Genomic DNA, 22,998 nt, shown 5'->3' with positions numbered 1-22,998 from the left:
GATAAAGGTGCTATCAGATGCTCTGATAGGATCCGTAGCTGAGGGAGTTCAGGCTAAAGTAACTTCCCAGCTGGCTACTCTTGATTTAATATGCAACTTGTCCATGAGACTCCTTGCACACGCAGCTGAAGGGATGATTAGGGCAGCAGGTTCCAGCATAGCAATTAGAAGACATGCCTGGATGTGCTTATTTGAGTTTGTAGAGCTGTTTGTCTTCTTTCGTCAGTGCTCCTTTGATTGAACATCCCTGTTTGTCCCCAAAGTTGGAGTCCTTGCAGATGTGAGAAAGATGGAAAGGCACTTTCTGCTATGGACATACCTTTTCTAGTCCTCAACGACCCTGTTTGAGGAACTAGAGGAGTAGAAGACTGTGGCTCAAAAAGCCCCAAGGGCCTTTCCAAGACTCTCATATTAATTTCCCCCAGGGCAGAGCGGGGAGTTATAATGGAAGACGCCATGCTCGAGGCAGGGGTGGCCTGCAAAATTAGGGTTCCAGGGATTCTTTCTCTTGGTAATTCCTGTCAGCGCTCCTGAATGGAAGCCCGATTGCCTTCCTTTGGAGGCAGTCATGGGTCGACTTTCCCTGCACATACCTGCCTGCTTAATAGTAACAGTGGACAGTTGGGTGCAGAGGATCATAACCAGAGGTTACACTATTCCCTTCTCAAAACAACCCAAATGACCAAGGAGAGTCCTGCATGTTCCACCCAGTCACAGGTATGCGGTAGTACTAGAAATTTAAAAACTGCTTGACAAAAGAGCCATCCAAATAGTCCCACCAGACCAGATCTGATCTGTGGTTTACTCAAGATTCTATTTAGTGCCAGAGAACTCAAGATTCTATTTAGTGCCAGAGAAAACCAACGACTGTAGACCATCTTTGGACCTCAACGTCTTTAACAAGTCAGTACGACATACCAGTTTCCGGATGGTCACTGTTCAGTCTATCCTCATGTTTTTAAGGAAAGACAATTGGATGTGCTCAATAGATCTTCAGGATGCATATTATCACATAAAGATGAGCAAACACTCCAGAAGGTTTCTTTGTTTCCGACTGGAAGCCAGTCAGTTCAGAGCCATGTCCTTTGGTCTCACCACAACCCCCAGGGTGTTCACCAAATGCATGGCAGTGGTTGCAGCTCACTTCCGACTGCAAGGATTACAGGTGTTTCCGTATCTAGATGACTAGCTCATTACCGCAACTACCAGGCACCTACTTCTGCAAGCGAGAGGCTACATCCTTCAAACCTGTTCCTCTCTGGGGGTTACTGTAAACTACAAAAAAAATGTAATCTAGAGCCAAAGTAGCATTTAGAGTTCATAGGGGCAGTATTGGATACAAGCATCTCTGTCACATCTCTACTTCAGGAAAGACTTCAGAGGATAAAATCACAAGTCACCCAGATTATCCACAACAACAGACTCTAGGGTCCATGGCGGCCACCATTACCTTGGTTAACCTTGTGAGGTTTCACATGCAAAAGCTACAATGGCTCTTGTTGTCACAGTGGTCATTGCTAGCACAACCAATGTCGCATCAAATTCAAATCACTGATCTATGCAAAAAGGGCCTGAGTTGGTGGCTCCATTCCAATGACATCCTATTGGGCAGCCCATTTGCTCCTCCCCAACCCCATGCCATAGTGACCGTGGATGCATCCTGGATAGGGTGAGGGGGGTATTATTTGGGTAACAGTCCAGTGCACCTGGTCCCAGTTAGAGGTCAGTTTGCATGTCAGTGTTCTAGAGATGAGGGCAATGCTTCTAGCATTGTAAGCATTTCTAGAAACCCTCCCTTTGGGAACAATTGCTATGCAAATGGACAACATGTCAGTGGTTTGGTACATTATCAAGCAAGGGGGAACCAGGTCTTACCCTCTGTCGAGAAGCTCTCAGGTTGTGGCAGTGGGCAATTTCAACTGACTGCTTTCTAACAATGCATATTCTGGGGAGCTCCAACATGATTGCAGACAAATTGAGCAGGTGCATCCTGATGCCTAACGTGTGGTGTCTCAGTCCTTTGGTGGTGGGAAGGATTTTTCATCAATTGGGCCAGCCCTGCTGCAATCTCTTTGCATCCCCCCCTGAACAACATGTGCAGCAGCTACTTTACCTGATCCCTCCTCTGGGGAGTCACTGAAGGATGCTGTTCTCCACGACTGGCGCCCAGTCTTCTGTATGCCTTTTCCCCCGATAACCCTCATTTCCCAGTTTCTGAAGAAAGGCAACAGGTTAAAGTACAAGTTTAATCCTCATTGCCCCATTCTGCCCTCTACAGATATGTTTTCCCTTTCTGTGGCCTCATTTAATTCAGGAACCATGGACACTGGATCCAGCTACAGACCTACTGTCCCATCCAGAAGGACACATATACCCGAATCTTCAAAATCTCAAGCTCACGGTGTGGCTTCTCCAGTTCCAGTGATTGCCAGGCATATCAGCCTCACTGCTCCAGTTCAGCAAATTTTTTAGCTTCTCATAAACCTTCGATTTAGGTAGTTATACAGCATTAAGTGGTACAGATTTTCAAAACTGGCTACGGACGTCAGTCTCAATTCATATTCTGCACCAGTTCATAAGATCTTAGAATTTTTACTTTTCACTTTTCGATGCAGGAGCATCCTTCTCAACTATACAGGTACATCTGGCTACAATTTCAAATTTTCATAATGGTCTAAATGATACGCTGCCAATGTCACACACACACTCTATAAAGCCTTTGTGAAGGTTACCCTATTGCTCCATATCAGAATCTGTCTACTCCTTGGGACTTTAATCTGGTGCTACAATCTGTTATTAACCCCTGATTTTAACCATTTGCAAACTGCAATTTGAAGTATTTATCCTGGAAAACTTTCTTTTTGATTGTTATTACTTCAGCTAGAAGAATATCCGAGTTGTCGGCCTTGGCTTGCAAGCCACCAACCTAGCCTTTCATAAGGACAAGGTGTTTTTGTGAACAAATCCTTCCTTCTTACCGAAAGTAGTATCTGACACTAATATCAATCAGGCTATACAGCTTCCAGTATTTTTTTTCCCCGAATTTTCAAACAAAGGTGAATATAGCCTGCACTTGCTAGATGTTCACAGACAATTATGTTTTTACCTTCACAGAACAAAGAAATTCTGAAAGTCGGATCAGCTGTTTCTCATTTTCTTCCTCTGCTATGGGCAAATCAGTCTTTAAGGTTACTCTGGCTAAATGGCTGAAGGACTGCATAACCTTTTATTTACAACAAAAGGAATGTACGGCTGTCGGGACCTGTTAAAGCACATTCTCTACAAGGGCAGTAGCCGCTTCAGCAGTCTTCCATGCCAGAGCGTCTGTAGGTGACACATGTGCAGTGGCTACTTGGGCATCTTCACATAGCTTTATTACTTATTACAAGTTGGATCAGGTCTCTAGGGGACGAGCATTCTTTGGTTTGATGGTACTCATGAATATTCTTCTGTGAGACCTCCCAAGATTTGGTAGCTGGGGACTCTGTCCCACAGTCAAGGATTAAGTGAAGGTTGACAACATCAGATAAAGACGTTATGACTTACCATAATGTTCCATCTTCACTTGTCCTTGACATCCCCACCCTCCTCCCACCTGACTTTTCTGGCTTCATGGTAGAGCGGATCTATCCCTATAGCCTACATTATTCCCTTATAAGTTCAGAAATGGTCACTAATCTATTCCTCAAACTCGATCTGAAGTAATCTAGAAAAGAGCATTATGGGTAGGGCTTTGCTGGAGAGTTTTTGGAATGCATGCACTGGAATAATGGCAGAGTCTGTTCCGGGATATGGAACTGAACCCACAGTCAAGGATAAGTGAAGATCGACAACACAGATGGAGCTTTGTGGTAAGACACAACTTCTTTTTCTTCTTCTTCTCCTTTCCTTCTCCTCTCTATCTAAATTTGGGGGGTAGGGTGGACACAGCCACCCCAATATCCATGTCAGAATTTCACTTTTAAGAAGAAAATTTACATTTAAAAACTCAGTATTTAAGTGAGTGTAGGATACAGCGACTTGTGATACAGTAGGGAGCCCATTAGTTATTGTGGATTTTCTTTTCCAGATCAAATGCTTGTAACACTTCATGGTGTAGTCACTTAACTGAAGGTCTGAACAGACATTTACCACTTAACTTTGTTTTTTGAACCCTCTTTAATTTTATTCTTTATAACTGACGTTCTTATTTATTATATTGTGGCAGCTTTGCTTTAATCCAAGGTAGCAATTGTATTTATTTATTTTTTTATATTGTAGTCTTTATGTCTTAAGCATAGAGTTCTGCACATGTGACATGCAGTCTGTGTCCTCCTTTGGATATTTGAGAAGGTGGAATGTTGGGTATAATTTGCCCTAAACCAATGAATAAACTAATGATTTCATGACTGCTGAATGATTTTTTTTCACATGCATTACATGCAGAAGAGACACTCATCACCTATTACTAGTTACAGGGCATGTAATAAAGCAGTATTGGATAATGTCATGCTTTGCTGGCATGCTGTAGTAACATAAAAAGAGAATTTAATGGAGTGTTTTATTTCTGTATCCAGACCAGATTTGTTTGTAATTCATGTTTATATTAATCATAAAATTAATTAAGCTGGTCTGCAAACATAGCACAATTTTTCAACTTAGCATAATTTCTCTTTTAATATACTTCAGCTTATACGACTCCACTTGTAGCTATCACATTGACAACACACCCTTAAAAATTGATCCCATAACTGGGGATCTGGGAACTTCTAGACTGTAAACTGTAAATTGATCACCACGTACCCACAATTGTAAGGAAGATTTTTAACATTGTGCAGTTTATATATAAAGGTATTTTGTCCAAATCCAGGGATGTAATTGTTCCACCGTATGTGGCACTTTATTTGGCCATTAATTGAGTGTAATGCCTCTTTCAGTAGGCACCTCTCCATACTCTTGTCACAACTTGAATGACCATTATGGTTTGTCACTTAAAAAAAAATCAAGGGCCAGAAATTTAAAAACAATACTGTCTTGTCCCGCTAATCAGTGTCATACAGGCTACTGAGAGGAGACCTCTGTCTTGCTTGTAGAGCTTCAAAAAACTTTATTCTGTCAGACCTATTACAGATTCGGAAGTCCGATGATGGTATAAACATCCACTTACTGGATGTCCGTCTCTCTTGGAAAATAAGTAGAAAATATTCGAGGAATAGGTTTGTATACAGAGAATGTAGCTTTTATGGAATAGTCTTCTATTCCACATAAAGCAAAATACTCAACTTACTCTATTCAGATGCAGTTTGGATGAATGGATGGGTAACTACAAATTCTTCCCTGATTTTTAGCACCTCTGTCCCTCATGAATAGTGGGAACATGTAAATGTGCCATTATATTCTCATTAGGCCTGTCTCTGTGGTTATTTACATGCAGAGTATTAAGGGTTAAAATCTACCATGGGAAGGTAATGCTGGTGGTCTTAAGGTCTTCACAGATCAGTACCCTAGTAGGTACCTGTGATTTCCCCTGTCATTGTGTAGGGTTTATAAATTTTAATTTTGTCCCAGAGTAGTATGCCTTAACATTTGATGTTAAGTTGTCTATCTCGCCTTTGTTCTTGCTGGTTGGGATCCTTGGCTCCGACTCTGCCATCTTCAAAAGCTCGAGAGCTGCTTACTGGCTCGAGGCCCCCCTATATCCCATGATGCCTGGCGCTAGATACCCAGATCTTGTTTGCCGCTTCTGCTGTGAGGTTGATGTTCTTCGTCTTCCATTGCTGCAGTCCTGACTATTGGATATAGTCCGCGTCCAGTCGGCCCGAATACCAGAGTATAAGGCTGACGTCGGTCATGGCGCCTTAGACTGACGTCAGTACGTCAGGGTACTAATGCGCATGACCGACGTCATATCCTCAGTCTTTTTTGCCGCATGGTCCGATGCAGAAGCAATTTTGCGAGTGCAGGTTGGCGTTCTGAGATTTTCCGAAACCGGAGTTTCAGACCGAAACAGAGTTGGCTAAGTACCCCGTTGGGGAACATTTTGGTTTTTTCTTGCCTCAGTATTTAACCGGATGTCAGAAAAAGTGAATAACTGTATTTCTTGTGGGAAGCAGATACCGCATAGGGATTATCATACATTGTGTATACCTTGTTTAGGGCCTGAGCACGACGTTGTTGGTTGCCGTTCTTGTGCTAGATTTAACAAACGCACTATTAAGAGGAGGCTAGATTGTGCCAGGTTAGTGTTTGGGAAGCGTTGCAATTATAATATGCCGCCGGATGCTCCGACGCCCGCTTCATCCAAGAAGCGCAAGGACAAAACAGTGAAGCCTAGGGTTGATGAACCGGCAGTCCCGGACGTCGGTTCTTTAGAAGGCTCAGTGGAGCCAGAGGTTTTGCCAGGAGTTTCCATGGAGTCTCAGGCAGAAACTTTATTGTTACAGGATGTGCCCTCTCAGGAGGTAGGCCAGGCTGAGGGGGCTTCTCAGGTAACTGTTCTTCCCTCTCTTCCCAAGGTAGTTAGGGCCTCTCCTTCTGTTGCCAAAGCTGCCTTTAGAGGTAGGCCAAGTTCAGCTTCTGTGGGGGCTTCTCCTAGCATTTCGGGCTCTGTGCCCAAGAAACATATGCTTAAAATGGCAGAAGATTTGATTACTATGATTAGAGGTTCTATGCCCCCGCCTGATAAGAGGCCTAGGGTGGAACAGGAGTTTGATAGTTTTGAACAGTGTTCACAGGCTTCAGAGTCTTCTGTGGAAGACTTACAGGAGTATCCTACTTATTCTGATTCTGATGTGGATGATTCCACTCCTACAGCTTCTCCTCCTGAGGATTTTTCATTTTCAGAGACTCTACACTCCATGAGGGAGCACTTTAAATGGGAAGGCCAGGATTACTCTGATTCCAGGAAAAGGCTTAGGGAATTCTTGTTTTACCCCAGCATAGGCCCTTAGCTATTCCTCCTGTGTTGAATGTGGTGGAGGATGTTTTGCAGAGGCTTCCTGAACCCTGACTCCTTGCCTCCTGCTCCTGTTAAGCCTGATAGGTATTATAGGGTGCCCGAAGCTCATAAGTATTTGTTTAAGAGTCCTAGGGCAGACCCAGAAACTGTTTCTCAGGGGCCTAAAGGTGTTAAAGCTTCTGTGGTTAAAAATCCTGTACCCTCTGATAAAGAGGCAAGGGCTTTGGATAGGTGGGGAAAGAAAGTGTATACTTCTTCCACTCTAGCCATGAGGGCGTTGAATTGTCAGTTTCACATGCTAAAATATCAAAATTATCTCCTTTCACAATTGAAATCTAAGGTGGATGCTTTGGCGGAAGGTATTGAGTGTAAAGAGTTGCTGGATTTGGTTCATGTGTCTGAACAAGTGGGTAAGCATTCTTTGCAGTGTGGTTTTGATGCTGTACAGGCCTCCTCGAGGGTGGCTGCTACTAGTTCTGTTCTTCGCAGACATGCCTGGTTGAAGGATCAGAATTTAGCTGAGCATGTTAAGACAAGGATTTTGGATGCTCCTTTACAGTCTGATGTGTTGTTTGGACCGCCTGTGGAAGCAGTTTTAAAGAAAATGGAGGACAAAGCTAAGTCTATGCAGACTGTTAAAGATTTTTTGCAGGTGCAGCCTCCGAAGTTTAGTAGAAATTGGCCTGCTAAGGGGTGGACATATCCTGCTTATGATTCCCAGTCTAGGGGTAGGTCTAGACGTGGTAGGGGCAGGGCTCAAGGTTCTTTTAGGCCTAGAACAGGGAGTTCACCTGCTCAGACTTCTGGTGAGGGCAGGGGTCAGTCCTTTCGTAAACAGACCCAATGACCTGCCTTTTCAGCTGCCAGTGGATCCTCGTCTGGCAGCTCCTTTGGGAGGAAGACTGTCTCTTTTCAAAGAAAATTGGGATTTAATTACTCAAGACAGATGGGTGTTGGATATCATTCATCACGGTTACAGATTTTATTTCCACACATTGCCCCCTTTCAAAGGCATGCCAGACGTTCCTCCTCCACAAAGAAAAGAGGCTCACAAGCAAGTTTCTCAGTTACTCCAGATAGGGGCCATTCAGCCAGTCCCTGTCTTAGAAAGGGGCTTAGGATTTTATTCTCGCCTGTTCCTAGTACCAAAGAAGGGGAACACGTGGAGACCAATTTTGGATTTATCTATCCTCAACACTTACCTGGACATTCCCAAGTTCAAGATGTTGACGTTACAACAGCTTTTACCTCTGCTAGGCAAAGATCACTGGATGGTAACTTTAGATCTCAAGGAAGCTTACCTTCATGTGCCTATAAGGCTAGGTTGCAGGAAGTATCTGCGGTTTCGAACTGGAGATTTTCATTATCAGTTCTCTGCATTGCCCTTTGGCTTATCTACTGCGCCCAGAGTATTCACAAAGGTTCTGGCTCCAGTGATAGCTTACTTCAGGCTTCAAGGAATTCAAATCTATCCTTACTTGGACGACTGCCTGATTCTGGCTCAAGAAAAGGAAGACCTTCTACAGCATCTGGAATATGTCATAGCAGTGCTAAGATGCCTAGGGTATTCTGTGAACGAAATAAAGTCCAGTCTAGTACCCTCTCAAGACATGTGCTTTCTGGGTGTGAGACTGAATACAGCAGCCCAGATGGCCTTTTAACCCCGGACAAACAAAAGAGTCTGTCACTTTACTTCCATCAACTATCTCATCAGTCCGTGCTGACTGCAAGGACAGTCCTTCAAGCATTAGGGTTCATGGCATCTTGTATTCTGGTGCTTCCCAATGCCAAACTGCATATGAGGAAGCTGCAATGGTATCTCAAAATGTATGGACACAGCACTGCCAGGATTTGGACACTGTCATTCAAATAATACCTTGCCTTCAAAAGGAATTCTTGTGGTGGGCTCAGGAATGTCACCTAAACAAGGGACTCTCTGTGACCCGGCCAGAGGCGAGTCAGATTTTAACGACAGATGCCTCGGACTTTGCTTGGGAGCTCATCTAAATGGAAAGTGGATACAAGACAAGTGGCCTGCCAGACTACAGCATCTACATATCAACATGAAGGAGATGTTAGCAGTCCAGTTTGCATTGATGGCTTTCAAGGAGTTACTTCTTCCAGGGCAGGTGTTGATTCTAACAGACAACACAACTGTCATGTGGTACATCAACAAGCAAGGGGAACACATTCTTATCCTCTATGCAGGCAAGCAATGATTTTATGGGAGACTGCGTTAAGCTTGCAACTAACTCTTCAGGCAAGGTTTCTGCCAGGAGCACAGAACTCCTAGCAGATGTGTTAAGCAGACAAATCATGGATCCCCACAGTGGAAACTGGATCTTCATGTATTTCAGAAATTGACAGTGTCATGGGGAACTCCAGACATAGATCTGTTCGCTTCTCCACTAAACCACCAGCTGCCAAAGTATTGCACAAAGGGGTTTCATCACACAGCTTGGAAAGTGGATGCTCTGTCTTTCAGTTGGAGAAACCTTCATGTCTATGCCTTTCCACCTCTGCCTCTTCTTCCAAAGGTACTATTAAAGGTCAGACAAGACAGGCCAAGGATGATTTTGATAGCTCCAGATTGGCCTCGGCAACACTGGTATCCACTACTACGGAGTCTGGTAAAGAAGCCTCCATGGCCTTTACCTCTGATTCCTCATCTGTTATCTCAGCAGGACGGTCATCTGCTCAATGTCAAGCTTCACTCTCTTCATCTAACAGCCTGGCATATTCTCTGTTGAAGCACAGCAGGTCTCAACTTCCTCAACAAGTTTTAAATGTGATTATGGAAGCTAGAAGACCTAGTACAAGGAAGGTGTACAGAAAAATGGAAGAGATTTTTATTTTGGAGTACAGCAAAGAATTTGGAGATTTCTGAGCCTAATTTGAGTGTGGCTCTTCAATATCTTACTGAGTTATTGGACAAAGGTTTGTCCTTCTCTTCCATTAAGATTCATGCTGCAGCAATTTCAGCTCACTATGATTGTGACCCACCTTTGTTTTCGCATCCTTTGTTCAAGCAGTTTCTTAGAGGGGCAAAGAATATAAGACCCCACATAGAGCTCCTACTCCTGCTTGGGATCTCAATTTTGTGTTGGAAAAACTTACTCTACAACCTTTTGAGCCTGCGGCTACTGCTGAATTGAAATACTTGTCATGGAAGACTGCTTTTCTGTTGGCTATTACTTCTGCAAGAAGGGTGTCTGAGTTGCAGGCCCTTATGGCAGTAGAGCCATTTTGATTTTCCATAAGGATAGGGTATCATTACGTACTAATCCTTCCTTTATGCCTAAGGTGGTTTCTAGTGTGGCTTTAAACCAAACTATTCATTTGCCTACTTTTATGCAGATCCCCAAAATAAAGGGGAAAAGATTTTGCACACTTTAGATGTACACAGGCAATTGAGATATTATTTAAGCAGGACTAAGGATTTTAGGCAGTCTCAGCAGTTGTTTGTTTCTTTTGCTTTGAGTTCACAGGGCAAGCCTGTGTCAAAACAAACTATTTCCAGGTGGATTGGCTTTTGCATTGCATTTTGTTATTCCCATCATGGCAAGGAGATTCCAGCTGGGATTAGGCCTCATTCCACTAGGGCTACTGCCACTTCAACAGCATTTCTAAGGGGTGGCAACTAAGGATATTTTGGAAGCAGCTACTTGGAGTTCAGTGCATACTTTCTCTAAGCATTATCACCTTCCTATCTACTCTAAGTCTAGGGCAGGTTTTGCCACAGCTGTTTTGCAAGGCATGTTGTCAGCTCCTACTTCTTTATGATTTGCCAGCCTCCCTTACCTCTGCTTTGGGATTCTACCCAATAGTCAGGACTGCAGCAATGGAAGACGAAGAACATAGTACAGTTTTGTACCTACCATAAATGTAGATGTTCGAGGATTCCATTGCTGCAGTCCAATTTACCCTCCCTCCTTCCCCTCTGTATTTAGGGGTGGTTGTGTAGGTGAGTTTACATGCTTATATTTTTGTATATATATTGTTGTATATATTGTACATGTTTTTGGTGCAGGTTTTTTGGGACTTGTCTTTTTGGGGTCTTCTGACATCTGGGGCAAGAAAAGACTGAGGATATGACGTCGGTCATGCGCATTAGTACCCTGACGTACTGACGTCAGTCTAAGGCGCCATGACCGACGTCAGCCTTATACTCTGGTATTCGGGCCGACTGGACGCGGACTATACCCAATAGTCAGGACTGCAGCAATGGAATCCTCGAACATCTACATTTATGGTAGGTACAAAACTGTACTTTCTACTGGCTCAGGTCGTGTAAAACTGTATTATTATTGTATTTTTCCTGTCAAAACTGTAGTTTTTAGTGTAAAATCAGTCGTTAGGTTAGACTGTTGTATTGTATCTAGTTTTTCTCCAGATCCGATTACTTTTCCCACAAGAAACTCGTTTAAGTTAGTTTCCCCTCCCCCACTTCTTTCCCTTTCCTTACCTCAGAAAGGTTTTCCGTTTAAGTTAGAGGATAACCTTTTTTTTTCCATCTCCTCCTTAAAAAAAAAAAAAAAAAAAAAAAAAGTTTTTCCTTTATTATCACTGTTACAGTTTAGTGATAGTTATCTATATTTTTTTGTTGTAGTAGTGCTTGTAGTTGGTTGTGGTAATTGTAGTGTCTAATCTTTAGTGTTCTGTTGCTTTAACTTTTCTGTGTGCGTTTTTTGTCCTTGGTTTTCCTCCAGGATGTCCAAGGATCCTAAACCGTCTGGATTCGAGAAGTGTGACTCATGCTGTCAGAAGATGTCTCTGACAGATGGGCACACTTATTGTGTTTGTCTGGGCGCTGTGCACCTGCAGGACTCTTGCTCGATTTGCCATGCGTTCAGTCCAAGTGTCCTGCAGGAGTGCAAAAACAAATTGATCTTACGGGGGTCTGCTTAAACCCCAAAATTCACCGGCGAAGGCTCAGCCTGTGAAATCTTCTAGGCCACCTAAACCTTCGGCTCCTAGTTCGGAGCCGTTGTTGGGTGAAGCCATACCATCCATCTTGGCTCCGGCTGGAACCGATGTTCCTCCCTCCCAGTTGGCTCCGACACGTTCTTCGGAGCCGTCTGAGAGTCGAAAAAGGTCCAGGTCTCCTTCTCTGGAGTCTATACGTTCGGCTCCGAAGTCGCCTCTGCTCCAGTCGGAGTGTAGTCATCGCTTATCCCAACTCTTCTCGGTCCTTAAGACATTCGGACCATGACTTGGAAAGAGTGGTCAGTAGGCTGTTAAAATCACAGGCCCTAGCCAAAATGTTGTCCAAAAAAAATCTGTCACCTTTATAGGTGCAAATTTAAATACCAAAGACATGTTAGTGATTCGTCAGCATGTGAAGGTTTTATTAGCATGCAAAAGAATTCAAGCCAGGTTTGTCCTTCAAACTCTGGGTCTCATGGCAGCAGTGATCGTACTTGTCCCTCTAGCTCGTTTTCACATGAGGATTCTCCAGTGGCTTCTTTTCACCCAATGGTCCTTCCAGCAACTTCCCATGTCTTCCATGATTATGATCACTCAAGCGTGCAAGAAGCACTTTGCATGGTGGATGGTCTCCACATCAGTGCCCCACGGCAGACCATTTGTTCTCCCCCCTCCAGTGGCTACGGTGACCACGGCCGCCTCCCTGATCGGGTGGGGAGGGCATTATCAGGGAAGAACAGTCCAAGGCACCTGGCAACCTCACGAGTACCATCTGCACATAAATGTCTTGGAGATGAGGGCCATGCTCTTAGCGTTGCAGGCGCTTCAGGACTCTCTTCCTACCGGGACCATTGCAATTTAAATGGACAATATGTCTGAGGTGTGGTACATGAACAAGCAAGGCAGAACCAGGTCCTACCCCCTATGTCGAGAAGCAGTCAGACTCTGGCAGTGGGCGATCTCTTCCCAACGGTTTCTGATTGCAGCGCACATCCCTGGGAGGTCCAACGTCATAGCAGACAGACTGAGCAGAGCAATTCTCATGCCTCAAGAGTGGTCTCTGAACCAGGTAGTTGCGGACCAAGTCTTCCGCAAATGGGGCCAACCTTGCTGCGACCTTTTTGCAACTCCCTTCAACAGCAAGTGCAGCAATTTTTTCTCTCTCCTTCCACTTCCCGAGCATTCCCCCAGAGACGCTCTAGACCACGATTGGCCTCAGGGACGACTTTATGCATTCCCTCCTTTTCCCCTCATCCCGAAGCTAATTCAGAAAGCTACCGTACTGGGTTGCAAAATGATCCTCATTGCTCCTTACTGGCCTTGACAAATATGGTTCCCATTCCTGCATTGCTATATTCTCGGTCAGCCTTGGACTTTGGATCTAGTTCCAGACCTTCTGATTCATCAGTCGGGCGGGCTGCACCAATCCCTACACTCTCTCCAGCTCACAGCTTGGTTGCTCCACTTCCAACTTTAGCCAGGCTTCCAGATATCTCTCCCTCTGTGCGCGAAATCCTTTTGTCATCAAACAAGTCTACGACCAGAAAAACTTACGCTATTAAGTGGAAACGTTTTTCTTCCTGGGCAGAGGCAAAAAGTGTAGACCCCTTTTCAGCCCCTGTACACTACATTTTGGAATTTATTGCGGAACTCTTACATGCTGGGTCCACTTCTGCTACAATTAGAGTTCAGTTAGCTGCAATTTCAAATTTTCACATTGGCCTGTCAGAAAACAATATCATGTCTCATAAGCTGTGTAAAGCCTTTCTCAAAGGAACCTCTCTGCTCAGGCCCCCATTGAGAGATCCTCCACCACCATGGGATCTAAATTTGATTTTAGCTTCTCTAATTTTGCCCCCTTTCTAACCTGCAGCTTCTTGTTCACTGAAGTTCTTATCTTGGAAAACCCTTTTTCTGGTAGCTATTACTTCAGCCAGAAGAGTTTCAGAACTACAGGCTCTTTCTATCCGTCCCTCATACCTTGTGTTCCACAATGACAGGGTTGCTCTTAGGACTAATCCATCCTTCCTTCCTAAGGTCTCTTCAGAGAGTAACTTGAATCAGTCCATAGACCTTCCTGTGTTTTTCCCTAATCACTCCAACAGGGTGGAATATAAGTTGCATCAGTTAGATGTTCACAGGTAGCTACGCTTTTATTTGCATAGAACCAAAGACATTAGAAAATTAGATCAACTTTTCCTGTCTTATGCAGAAGGTAAATAAGGTCTTCCGGTCTCCAAGGTAACCTTATCTAGGTGGTTGACTTCTATCATCACATTCATATATCAACTCAGAAATAAAGAATTGGCAGTTAAACCAAAAGGTCACTCCACCAGAGCTTTAGCTACTTAGGTGGCCTTTCAGACTAGGTTGCCCATGGAATCTATTTGTGCTGCGGCTACATGGGCCAACCCACATACCCTCATTTCGCATTACAAGTTGGATTTGGTTTCCAGGAGCAGAGCTGATTTTGGTTCCACTATTCTGAAGAGTCTTTTCCGATGACCCACCCAGGATTTAGGTGCTAGGGATTCTGTCCCAACCAGCAAGAATGTGAAGGCGAGATAGACAACTTAACATAAAGAAGTTATGTACCTACCATAACGTTCCATGTTAGTTGTCGTCTTCTCGCCTTCTTTCTTGCGTCCCACCCTTCATCCTGCTATCCTAGTGGACCGAGAAGAGTTCTTCTTGATTTTTCACTGGCTGAGTCTTCTCTGGCTATTTCTTCCTGACTAGTAGTCTCTCCAGTAGGATTTATGCATCCTAGGTAGGATTCCTTTATTATTATGTCTGCAGTTAGATTTACCAAATGAGATCTGGGTATCTAGCGCCAGGCATCATGGGATATAAGGGGGCCTCGAGCCAGTAAGCAGCTCTCGAGCTTTTGAAGATGGCCTCGGCTCCGGAACCCAACCAGCAAGAAAGAAGGCGAGAAGAAGACAACTAACATGGAACGTTATGGTAGGTACATAACTTCTTTTTATATCATTATTCATAATTTTCTAGAGAAACACTTGGGTCACACTGTTTATATAACGAATGTGACTTGTAGAAGTTGTCACAGATTTTTGTTTCCTGTTGGAATTTATTACTGACATTTGTGAATGCAAACTAATCATGCATTATAATCATATTGCTTAGCATTGTCATTTAGAGAGGAACACTAAATGGTTTTCAATTTCTTTGCAGTCTTCATTGTTCTCCGTGTGCTGGCCCCTGTCCCAAAGTCTGCAATGTGGGTGGTAAAAAGGCAGTTGATTCTGTGAATTCTGCACAAGAGCTCCGTGGATGCACAGTCATAAATGGTAGTTTAGTTATCAATATACGTGGTGGAAGTAAGTTCTGCTTTTTTTATTTGTTTGGAATTTTTACTTTGTATTCTATCTTTGCCTCATGAACTGAAGTCAATTGAGCAGAGACAGTAGGAACAACACAGGTGTAAAAAGACAGACTTAGTCGTATCAGATGATTTTTAAAGCACTAGTGCATAACTGAGCAGATTAGAAGGCCAGTGGAATACTGGGATGCAGAGACACTCATTACTGTTACCAAATAAGATCTGGTTAAGTAACCTTTCATCTTTTTTCTCAAGAATTCTGGGCAGCAAATCGGGAAGCTTTATTATTCTGTTATACTTAAAAAGGCAAGAGAGCAATAGATTTTTGCATCCACATGCACTTCCAAAACAATAAGAAAGAAACTCCAATGCTCATCTGCATTGACTGACTGTAATCCTCAGTGATTTACCAGAAAATTTAAACCGTTTACAAGGGATAGGGCCAGACATATGGGGCAAAATCAGTGATGACCTTGAAAGTCAGAAACATTAGAGGTATTAAGTCACTGTTCTGTAACTGACACCTCTCCAGACCAACAGCTTCTCTTCTCCATTCTATAATGTACCCGTATGGCACTTCTCTGCAGTTTTATTTTTTCTGCTTTTGACATTAAAGATGATGTCTCAGACTGTATTAGAGTTTTTTTTTCTTAGATTTATTAAGTCTGTGTGGGTTTTAAATTTATTCCTATTTTTTAGCCTCTCCCAATGTAAGTGTGTGCTACTTCCCTTTTACAACAGTCTTTGTAAGGATTTTTCCTCCCAATTCTTTCAAGATGATGTAAGCTTTGCCCTCTCCCGACAACTTTTCTTCCTTTTGAATGTGCCAGTAGCAGGATAGTTCACGTGCTGATGGGTACAGTAACTGTATTGTTTAGGATTGCATTTCAGTACTTCATAGTGATGCGGCAAAGCACCATTGAAAGAAGTGCCTCAGACTTTTCTTCTTTTGAATTTTTCTGTCATTGCCAAATAGAGGTGTCCTCCATGCCATGTTTGACATTATGTGCTAGGTCAAAGCATTGAGATAACGAGTCCAGTCATTTAAGACTCATTCTACCAAAAAAAAAAAAAGAGATTTTGTTGAGGGACAAGATGTTTAGCCATTGTTGCAGCACACCCAAAGTTGTAGGGAGCCAGGCTGTTCCTGCATTTAGATGACTGTCTAGTCTGCAACATTGCAGGATTGTCTAGTCAAGCAAGGGTAGTATTGTTTTAGACTGCTCAGCTGTACTGAGGTGACTGTCAACCTTAGAAAAATAACAGAAACAGCCATTGCAAGTTATGACTATCTGCTCATTATACCTCATGCTGGGCTTTACACAAGGGTGTTGCAGTGGATGTGCAACTCCAGTGGTCAAAGCATGCTGATCCCTTTCCTTCCCTGGTGTGACATTCTAGAGTCTGTTCTTCCATCTTTGTCTAGTGATTTAATTTTTCCAGCATTCAGCCAAAAGAACCCATTTATCAAATACACAAATCCAAGCACTTTACCAGTTTCTAATTTCTTATTTTATTAGCTAAGCGATCTGGTGCCTCGGCATTTCGCCTTCAAGGATCACAATAAATGCATAACTTAAGCAAGTATATATATGTATTCAATAGCAGCAATTAACACAAACAACCAAGTCAATCAACTCAATTATACAATTAAATATTAAAGTAACTTTTTGAAATTACATCAAAATTCATTGTTCAAACACACTTGTATACATTTATACATATAAATATAAATCTCATATATGTTTTTGGTTTCATACTAAAAAAGAATGTTGCATCATTAATTTAAAATCATTTTAGTCTCCAATTCAAGTAATCTATAAGAATAATCCCCCCTCCACCAATGGAGAATGGTTTACCAAGCACACTAAATTTTAAACTATTAGGGGAACCACCATGTTTTTCAAAGAAATGCTGGGCTACAGGACTAGCTTCATTGTTATTTCTAATGTCTTTTAAATGTTCTAAAATACAAATAAAAAACATTCTTTTGGTTTGCCCTTTATACCAGACATTGGTACATGAACAACCAAGAATATCGACTACCCCTATCAATCTGCAGTTAAAGTGACATTTTGGGAAAAAGGGTTTCCCATTTATAACATTAACATTAGAAACCCTATTACATACTACAATGGCCACAGGAATATGTACCTAATGATAGACTATTATTTTCATTCCCTTTCATAACATTGTAATTTAACAATTCTTTTAAATTCTTACCCCTCTTGTAGGAAAAGGTAACATCTTTAGGAAAAAGATGACCAATATTATCATCCTCACTCATTATATACCAATATTTTTTCACTATTCTAACTAGTTCATACGAAAACGGAGAAAATTTTGTAACATAAAATAACTTTTCCCCTTCATCACATTCCTTAGTGTTAGACATCCTCACTGTTAACTTTTTCTTAGTACTCACAGAATATAAATATCGACATGGGCCATCATAAATATCCCCAATTATCCTATTTTTACATCTCAACAAATGATCTTTATCATAACCCCTCTCACTGAGTCTCAGTTGGACATTATTTAATTCATTAACCCTCTCAACCTCATCACTAGTATGTTCAAATATTCTTTTAAATTCACCTGAGGGTAAGGAACGCAATAAATGTCCAGGATGCATGCTAGTAGCATGTAAGAACATATTCACTGAAGTCATTTTCCTATATGGCCTAAAGCAAATGTGTCCTTCATTGTTATATAAAGTCACATCCAGAAAATTGATACTTTTCTTTATTGAGCTCATAAGAGAAGGTTAATCCATGTTCATTTTTATTTAAAGTCCCAAAAAATTCAAAAAAATCCTTAACCTCTCCTCTACAAATCAAAAAAAGATCATCAATAAATCGTTTATATAATATAACATTCTTTTTATAGAACAGAGTAGGATAAATAAATAGTCTTTCAAAAAATCCCATATAAATAATCGCATATGAAGGCGCAAAGGCAGCCCCCATAACAGTTCCTGTTAGCTGCAGAAAAAACTCATTAAAGCAAAAATAATTGAGTTAAACAAAATTCAAATAAATTAACCAAAAAGGTAGTTCTAGGTCCATCACCCAGCATCTCCATCACTGTTTCCAACCCCCACCTTTTACTGATATTAGTATATAATGATTTAACATCAGTGGTTACCCAATAGTAATCTTTGCCCCATCTCACTTGTAATAATTCATTTAACAAATCTTGGGTGTTAGAAATATGTGCCATAATTCTATTTGTGTGTCTTAAGGTGAAAATCCAAAAAGATGTTAACATTACTTAGTAAAGAGCCTATCCCTGACACTATCGGCCTACCCGGCGGTTTTTCCAAACACTTATGTACCTTACGCAAGGCATAAAATACAGGTGTCACAGGTTTCTTAATATACAATTTACACACATCTTTATGGTCAAAGAAACCAAGATGTTCCCCTCGCTCTAACAGAGTCAAAAGCTCATTATTATATTCTATAGCTGGGTCCTTCCTTAAATGTTTATATTCAACTGTATTATTTAATAAATCTGCTATCATTTCGCAATTTTTCGATTTATGTAATATGACCCAGTTACCACCCTTATCAGCACACTTGAAAATAAATTAATTTTTAAGTTTGACCATACTTTTAAGAGCCACCCATTCATTTTTACTTAAATTGTATTTTATTCCTCTAAAATTCATCCAATGTTATAGAAACTTCTTTAAACAGAATTTTAAGGAAAGTAGTAATAGCAGACACTTTAATATTGGGTACAAATTTCCTATCGGAAACCAAATGAGGTTAATGTAAGTTTACCGTAACCAGTGTAGAAGAAGTCAAAATTTTCAGTTCCCTCATCCACACTAGACATGTCATTATCCTCATAGTCATAAATTGATAAATTCAATAATTCATTATCATCAAGATTACTATCATTCAACAGAACATTCTCCACAGAATTAGCAGCATTATTTTGAAAATAAACTTTCAAGTATAATTTTCTAACATATGCCTTTTACTCAGTATACAAATCAGCAAAGGAGGGAAAATAAGTAGGCACAAATTTACTGCTATTAAACGATACAAGTTTCATGTCATCACTAAGAATCAGATAAATTAATAACAAATGATGTCCGTTCACTATATTGACTCACTCGTTCATTGTTTAAAATGATTTCTGCCCTTCCTTCCATTTCTTCCCCGACTGGACTTATTAGTCTGAAAGGAATTGTCCGTCCTCGAAGAAACCATCGTGCCATTCACACCCTTAGTCTCTGTGTTAGAAGAAACTAATGAGTCAGCAAAAGTCACATTTTTATTCACACAATTATTACCATCTCGTTCCACTGAGGACGCCGAAGTGCTCAGTCGCTTCTGATAACTTCCCCTGCCCTTTGACCTACTATGTACAGGCTCACGTTGCCAGGAAAAAAGAACGCTAGTCTCATAGTCTTCCATATCCCGTATGAGCTTATTCTTCTTCTGCTCAGTAATTTCATTTTCTAATTTAGATATCTTTTCACTAATTTTAGAGAACTGCATTCTAAAACAGGACTCCTCCACCACCTCGTCCTGTAAATGCAGTATCTCAGTTTTTAATTTATCATGCGCTCTTAAGTTCTGTTTAACCAATATGCGGAGCCATTTATTAGTACATTCCAAAGAGGCTTGCTTCCACTCCTCGAAGAGGTCATGTTCCTCTTCCATAAATTCTGTAGCAGGAAGCCGATCAATGTGCATCCCCCTCGGAGTTAAATTCATACTAATATACTTCTCCAGGAGATGAGTATCAAGAAACAGAGCAATTTCTTTAGCCATTAGTCTCTCCAACTGTTGAAAACGGCCATCCGACTGACTATTACCACCAACATTCCAGAGATCCACAAGAGTGAACTTCTTATCACGCTCACTCATCATATCAGCAAAATTAGTAGCTCCCAGCATATCAGACTGCCCTGAAGCTCCAGTTGTCTGCGACATGTTAAAACTGGTAAAAAGCACCGGAATCAATCGACAAATCCAAAACACCAGCACACGAAGTATATATCAAATACACAAATCCAAGCACTTTACCAGTTTCTAATTTCTTATTTTATTAGCTAAGCGATCTGGTACCTCGGCATTTCGCCTTCAAGGATCACAATAAATGCATAACTTAAGCAAGTATATATATGAATATATGAAACTGGTATGCAGCCTTTTCTGGAGTCTTCAGTCAACACCAGATTTTACATTACCTGTCCATGTTTCCAGTAATCAGGTCAGGGATAGTCTTATCCTTCCAACGCCACTCATTCTTTATTTCCTCCATGTGATGAAGAGGTTTGTTTATTAGAAGAGATTCTGCATAGCGATGGTGATTCTAATAATCCTTTTTTGACTGAGGCAGACATGATTCCCATTTCTGTAGCAGTTCTCTTTTGAACGCGTCCCCCACTGAAGTTCCTTCCCACTAAGATGTTGCTGTCGCTTATTAGGAAAGATGCTTCCAGATCCTTATGTTGTCAAGCTAAGTGGTTGCTGGGTTTCCAGCAACACTGAAGTCCTGTGACTTTTGCAACAGAGTAGCGTATTTTTTTCTTCCCATGGGCCCTTCATTTCTGAAAACCTTCTCCATCTTGGTTGCTAATCTTTAGCCTGATTTTTTTATTGGGACTGCTACCCTACCTTCTACAACTTCTGCCATATATTCTTGATACTGGTCTTAGCTTGACTTTTAAAGAGCACCTGGCAACCACTTCCAAAGTTTGTGACAAGATTCCTTAATCTTAGTTTCCCTCACTGTGCAAGGCATTTTTATGGGTTACAGTGAAATGTAGGCCATCTTGTATGATCTGTTTCAATGTGGAATATTAATTTTTTTCTTTTTAAGTTGATCCCGTCCCCATCTGAGTCAGCAGATTCTGCTGATTTAAAATTTCTTTTCTGTATACTTTCTGTAGACCTACCAATCTCTCATTTCACTGCCACTTTTACCCATCCCTTGCAAGCATTAGTGGCAAGGCAGACATGCTATTGTATTTTGAAGGGAGGAGGGAAGTTTCTGATATGACCCTTAACCCAGCCCTGGTGGCTGACTTGAGTACCCACATCACTGCAGGGAGGGAAGGGGTCCTACTGTTCCTAGTCATTGTTTTCTTGCACGTCCTTGCTTTCAAAGGAGCACCCAGCCAAACAGGAACTACCATTCCGATCCCCTTGGAATGGGTGAGCTGGTATGAGTCAGTCAGTCTCAATCTCCCTTGCCTGCCTGTTTCAGTGCTTGAACCACTATTAGAACTCTGGGCTTTATTCCTATTACACCACAGAGCCAGGCTCTGATTTCAAGTTTTTTTTCTTGAAAAACCTTAGCTTTGGTGCTAATTATTTTAAAAGGATTTTCTTGCTCCAGGCCTTGTCTTACCAACTGCTTACCTTATGTTCCATAAAGAAGTAGTTGTTTCAGGGTAAATACAATACCTTGAGTAAGGTGGCAACAGAAGCCAATCCTAATTAATCTAGCAGTTTTCTTATTTTGTTCACAAGTTGTTCAAATCATGGTAAGTACCTCTTTCATTGCTTGGTTGCCCATATGCAGCTGAGGGACTGAATGTTTAGGACTTATCTATAATAGTGTAGCTTTTCTATAAGCTGTGATTTTAATTCTGCTAAAATACTTTTTACTAACATCAAGAGTTCACATGGTTGAAGAAGGGGATGTGTTCTTAACAGTTAACATGAGTACATAATCCCCTTGCAAGCATTAGTGGCAAAGCAAACATGCTGTTTTAAGTAAGTTTGGTAAGATAGGACAGTAAGGTAAGAAGTAGACTTACTTAAACTAGGATCTGAAGTAGTTGACTTCATTTGATCTTCAACCTGTGGGTTACGGATCCGTAACGGATCTGACTCAGCCGCATATCCAGCATCTGATCCGAGCTCAAAGCTGCTCCCCTTACCCATAATGCCTGTCTCCTTCCTCCCTTCAGATCTTGTTTGCCGCTGAAAAGTAAGCATCATGGTCTGAGCTCTTGGCTAGATGTTTTGGGGTAAGTGAGTGGATTTTACTTTTTGCTACCTCCCTTAGCTATCTTTACTGTCTATGTCCTCTCACGCAGTCTGTTAAAAAAAAAAAAAAAAAAATCTCCTTTCCTTTACGATCTTTTCTATAGCAGAGTGTGTGTGTAAAAGAGTTCTGGGCCTGTCTTGGGATATGGCTGAAACCACCAAGCCAGGTTTCAGAAAGTGCACAGAGTGTGGGCATAAGGTCTCTCCAGCCGATGGCCACACTCTGTACGTGGTGTGTCTGGAGGCGGTCCATCTATTGACCTCCTGTCCTATTTGTGCCGGGTTTAATCTCAGGGTACTGAAGGACAGGAGAGATAAACTCATCCTGAAGGGCCTACTTCCCTCTTGGGGGACTGTAGCCTCTGCTCCCCCTGCGTCAGGTGCAGCATCAACTTCTCTCTCTTCCCCAGCCTCAGTGACTCAAACTCCCGCCAAGAGGTCCAGGTAAGGGGAGAAGTCTAAGAAGGGACAGGCTGAGGAGACTGTCTCCTGACCACTTGGCTCCGGCCAGACCTCTGCCAAAAGTTATGCCAGATACTAGTCTAGGATCTCCCCAGCTCCATTCTCCCAGGTTCTACCCCGAGCCGGAGGAATCCTGGATACGATTACCCATGCAGGCTTCCCCTCACCGGCACTCCAGACTGGTGTCTGTAGCCTCATCCTCCCGCTCCACCCGGAGGCTTAGTGAAGCGGAGATGGACAAGATGATGCAGAAGTTTTATCCACACCCAAATTCAGATTGGGGTCTTGCCTGCCCCAGCTCCCTCTGTAGCAGG

General features: G+C 42.0%; 1 protein-coding gene across 1 annotated transcript in view; it reads left to right on the top strand.

Annotated features, from left to right (window-relative positions):
• The window catches only part of INSR (insulin receptor), a 1,335,646-nt gene that overhangs the window by 563,759 nt on the left and 748,889 nt on the right, over positions 1-22,998 (top strand). The window contains exon 4 of the mRNA XM_044090750.1: positions 15,056-15,201. Coding sequence (XP_043946685.1) covers positions 15,056-15,201 — 146 coding nt within the window. The remainder of the gene's footprint in view (positions 1-15,055; positions 15,202-22,998) is intronic.

Source organism: Protopterus annectens, chromosome 13.part0 (assembly GCF_019279795.1).
Source record: "Protopterus annectens isolate FY-2018-M chromosome 13.part0, PAN1.0, whole genome shotgun sequence".
NCBI classification, from domain to species: Eukaryota; Metazoa; Chordata; order Ceratodontiformes; family Protopteridae; genus Protopterus; species Protopterus annectens.
Note: the sequence above shows the minus strand (reverse complement) of the source record. Positions and strands in the feature narration are given on the sequence as shown.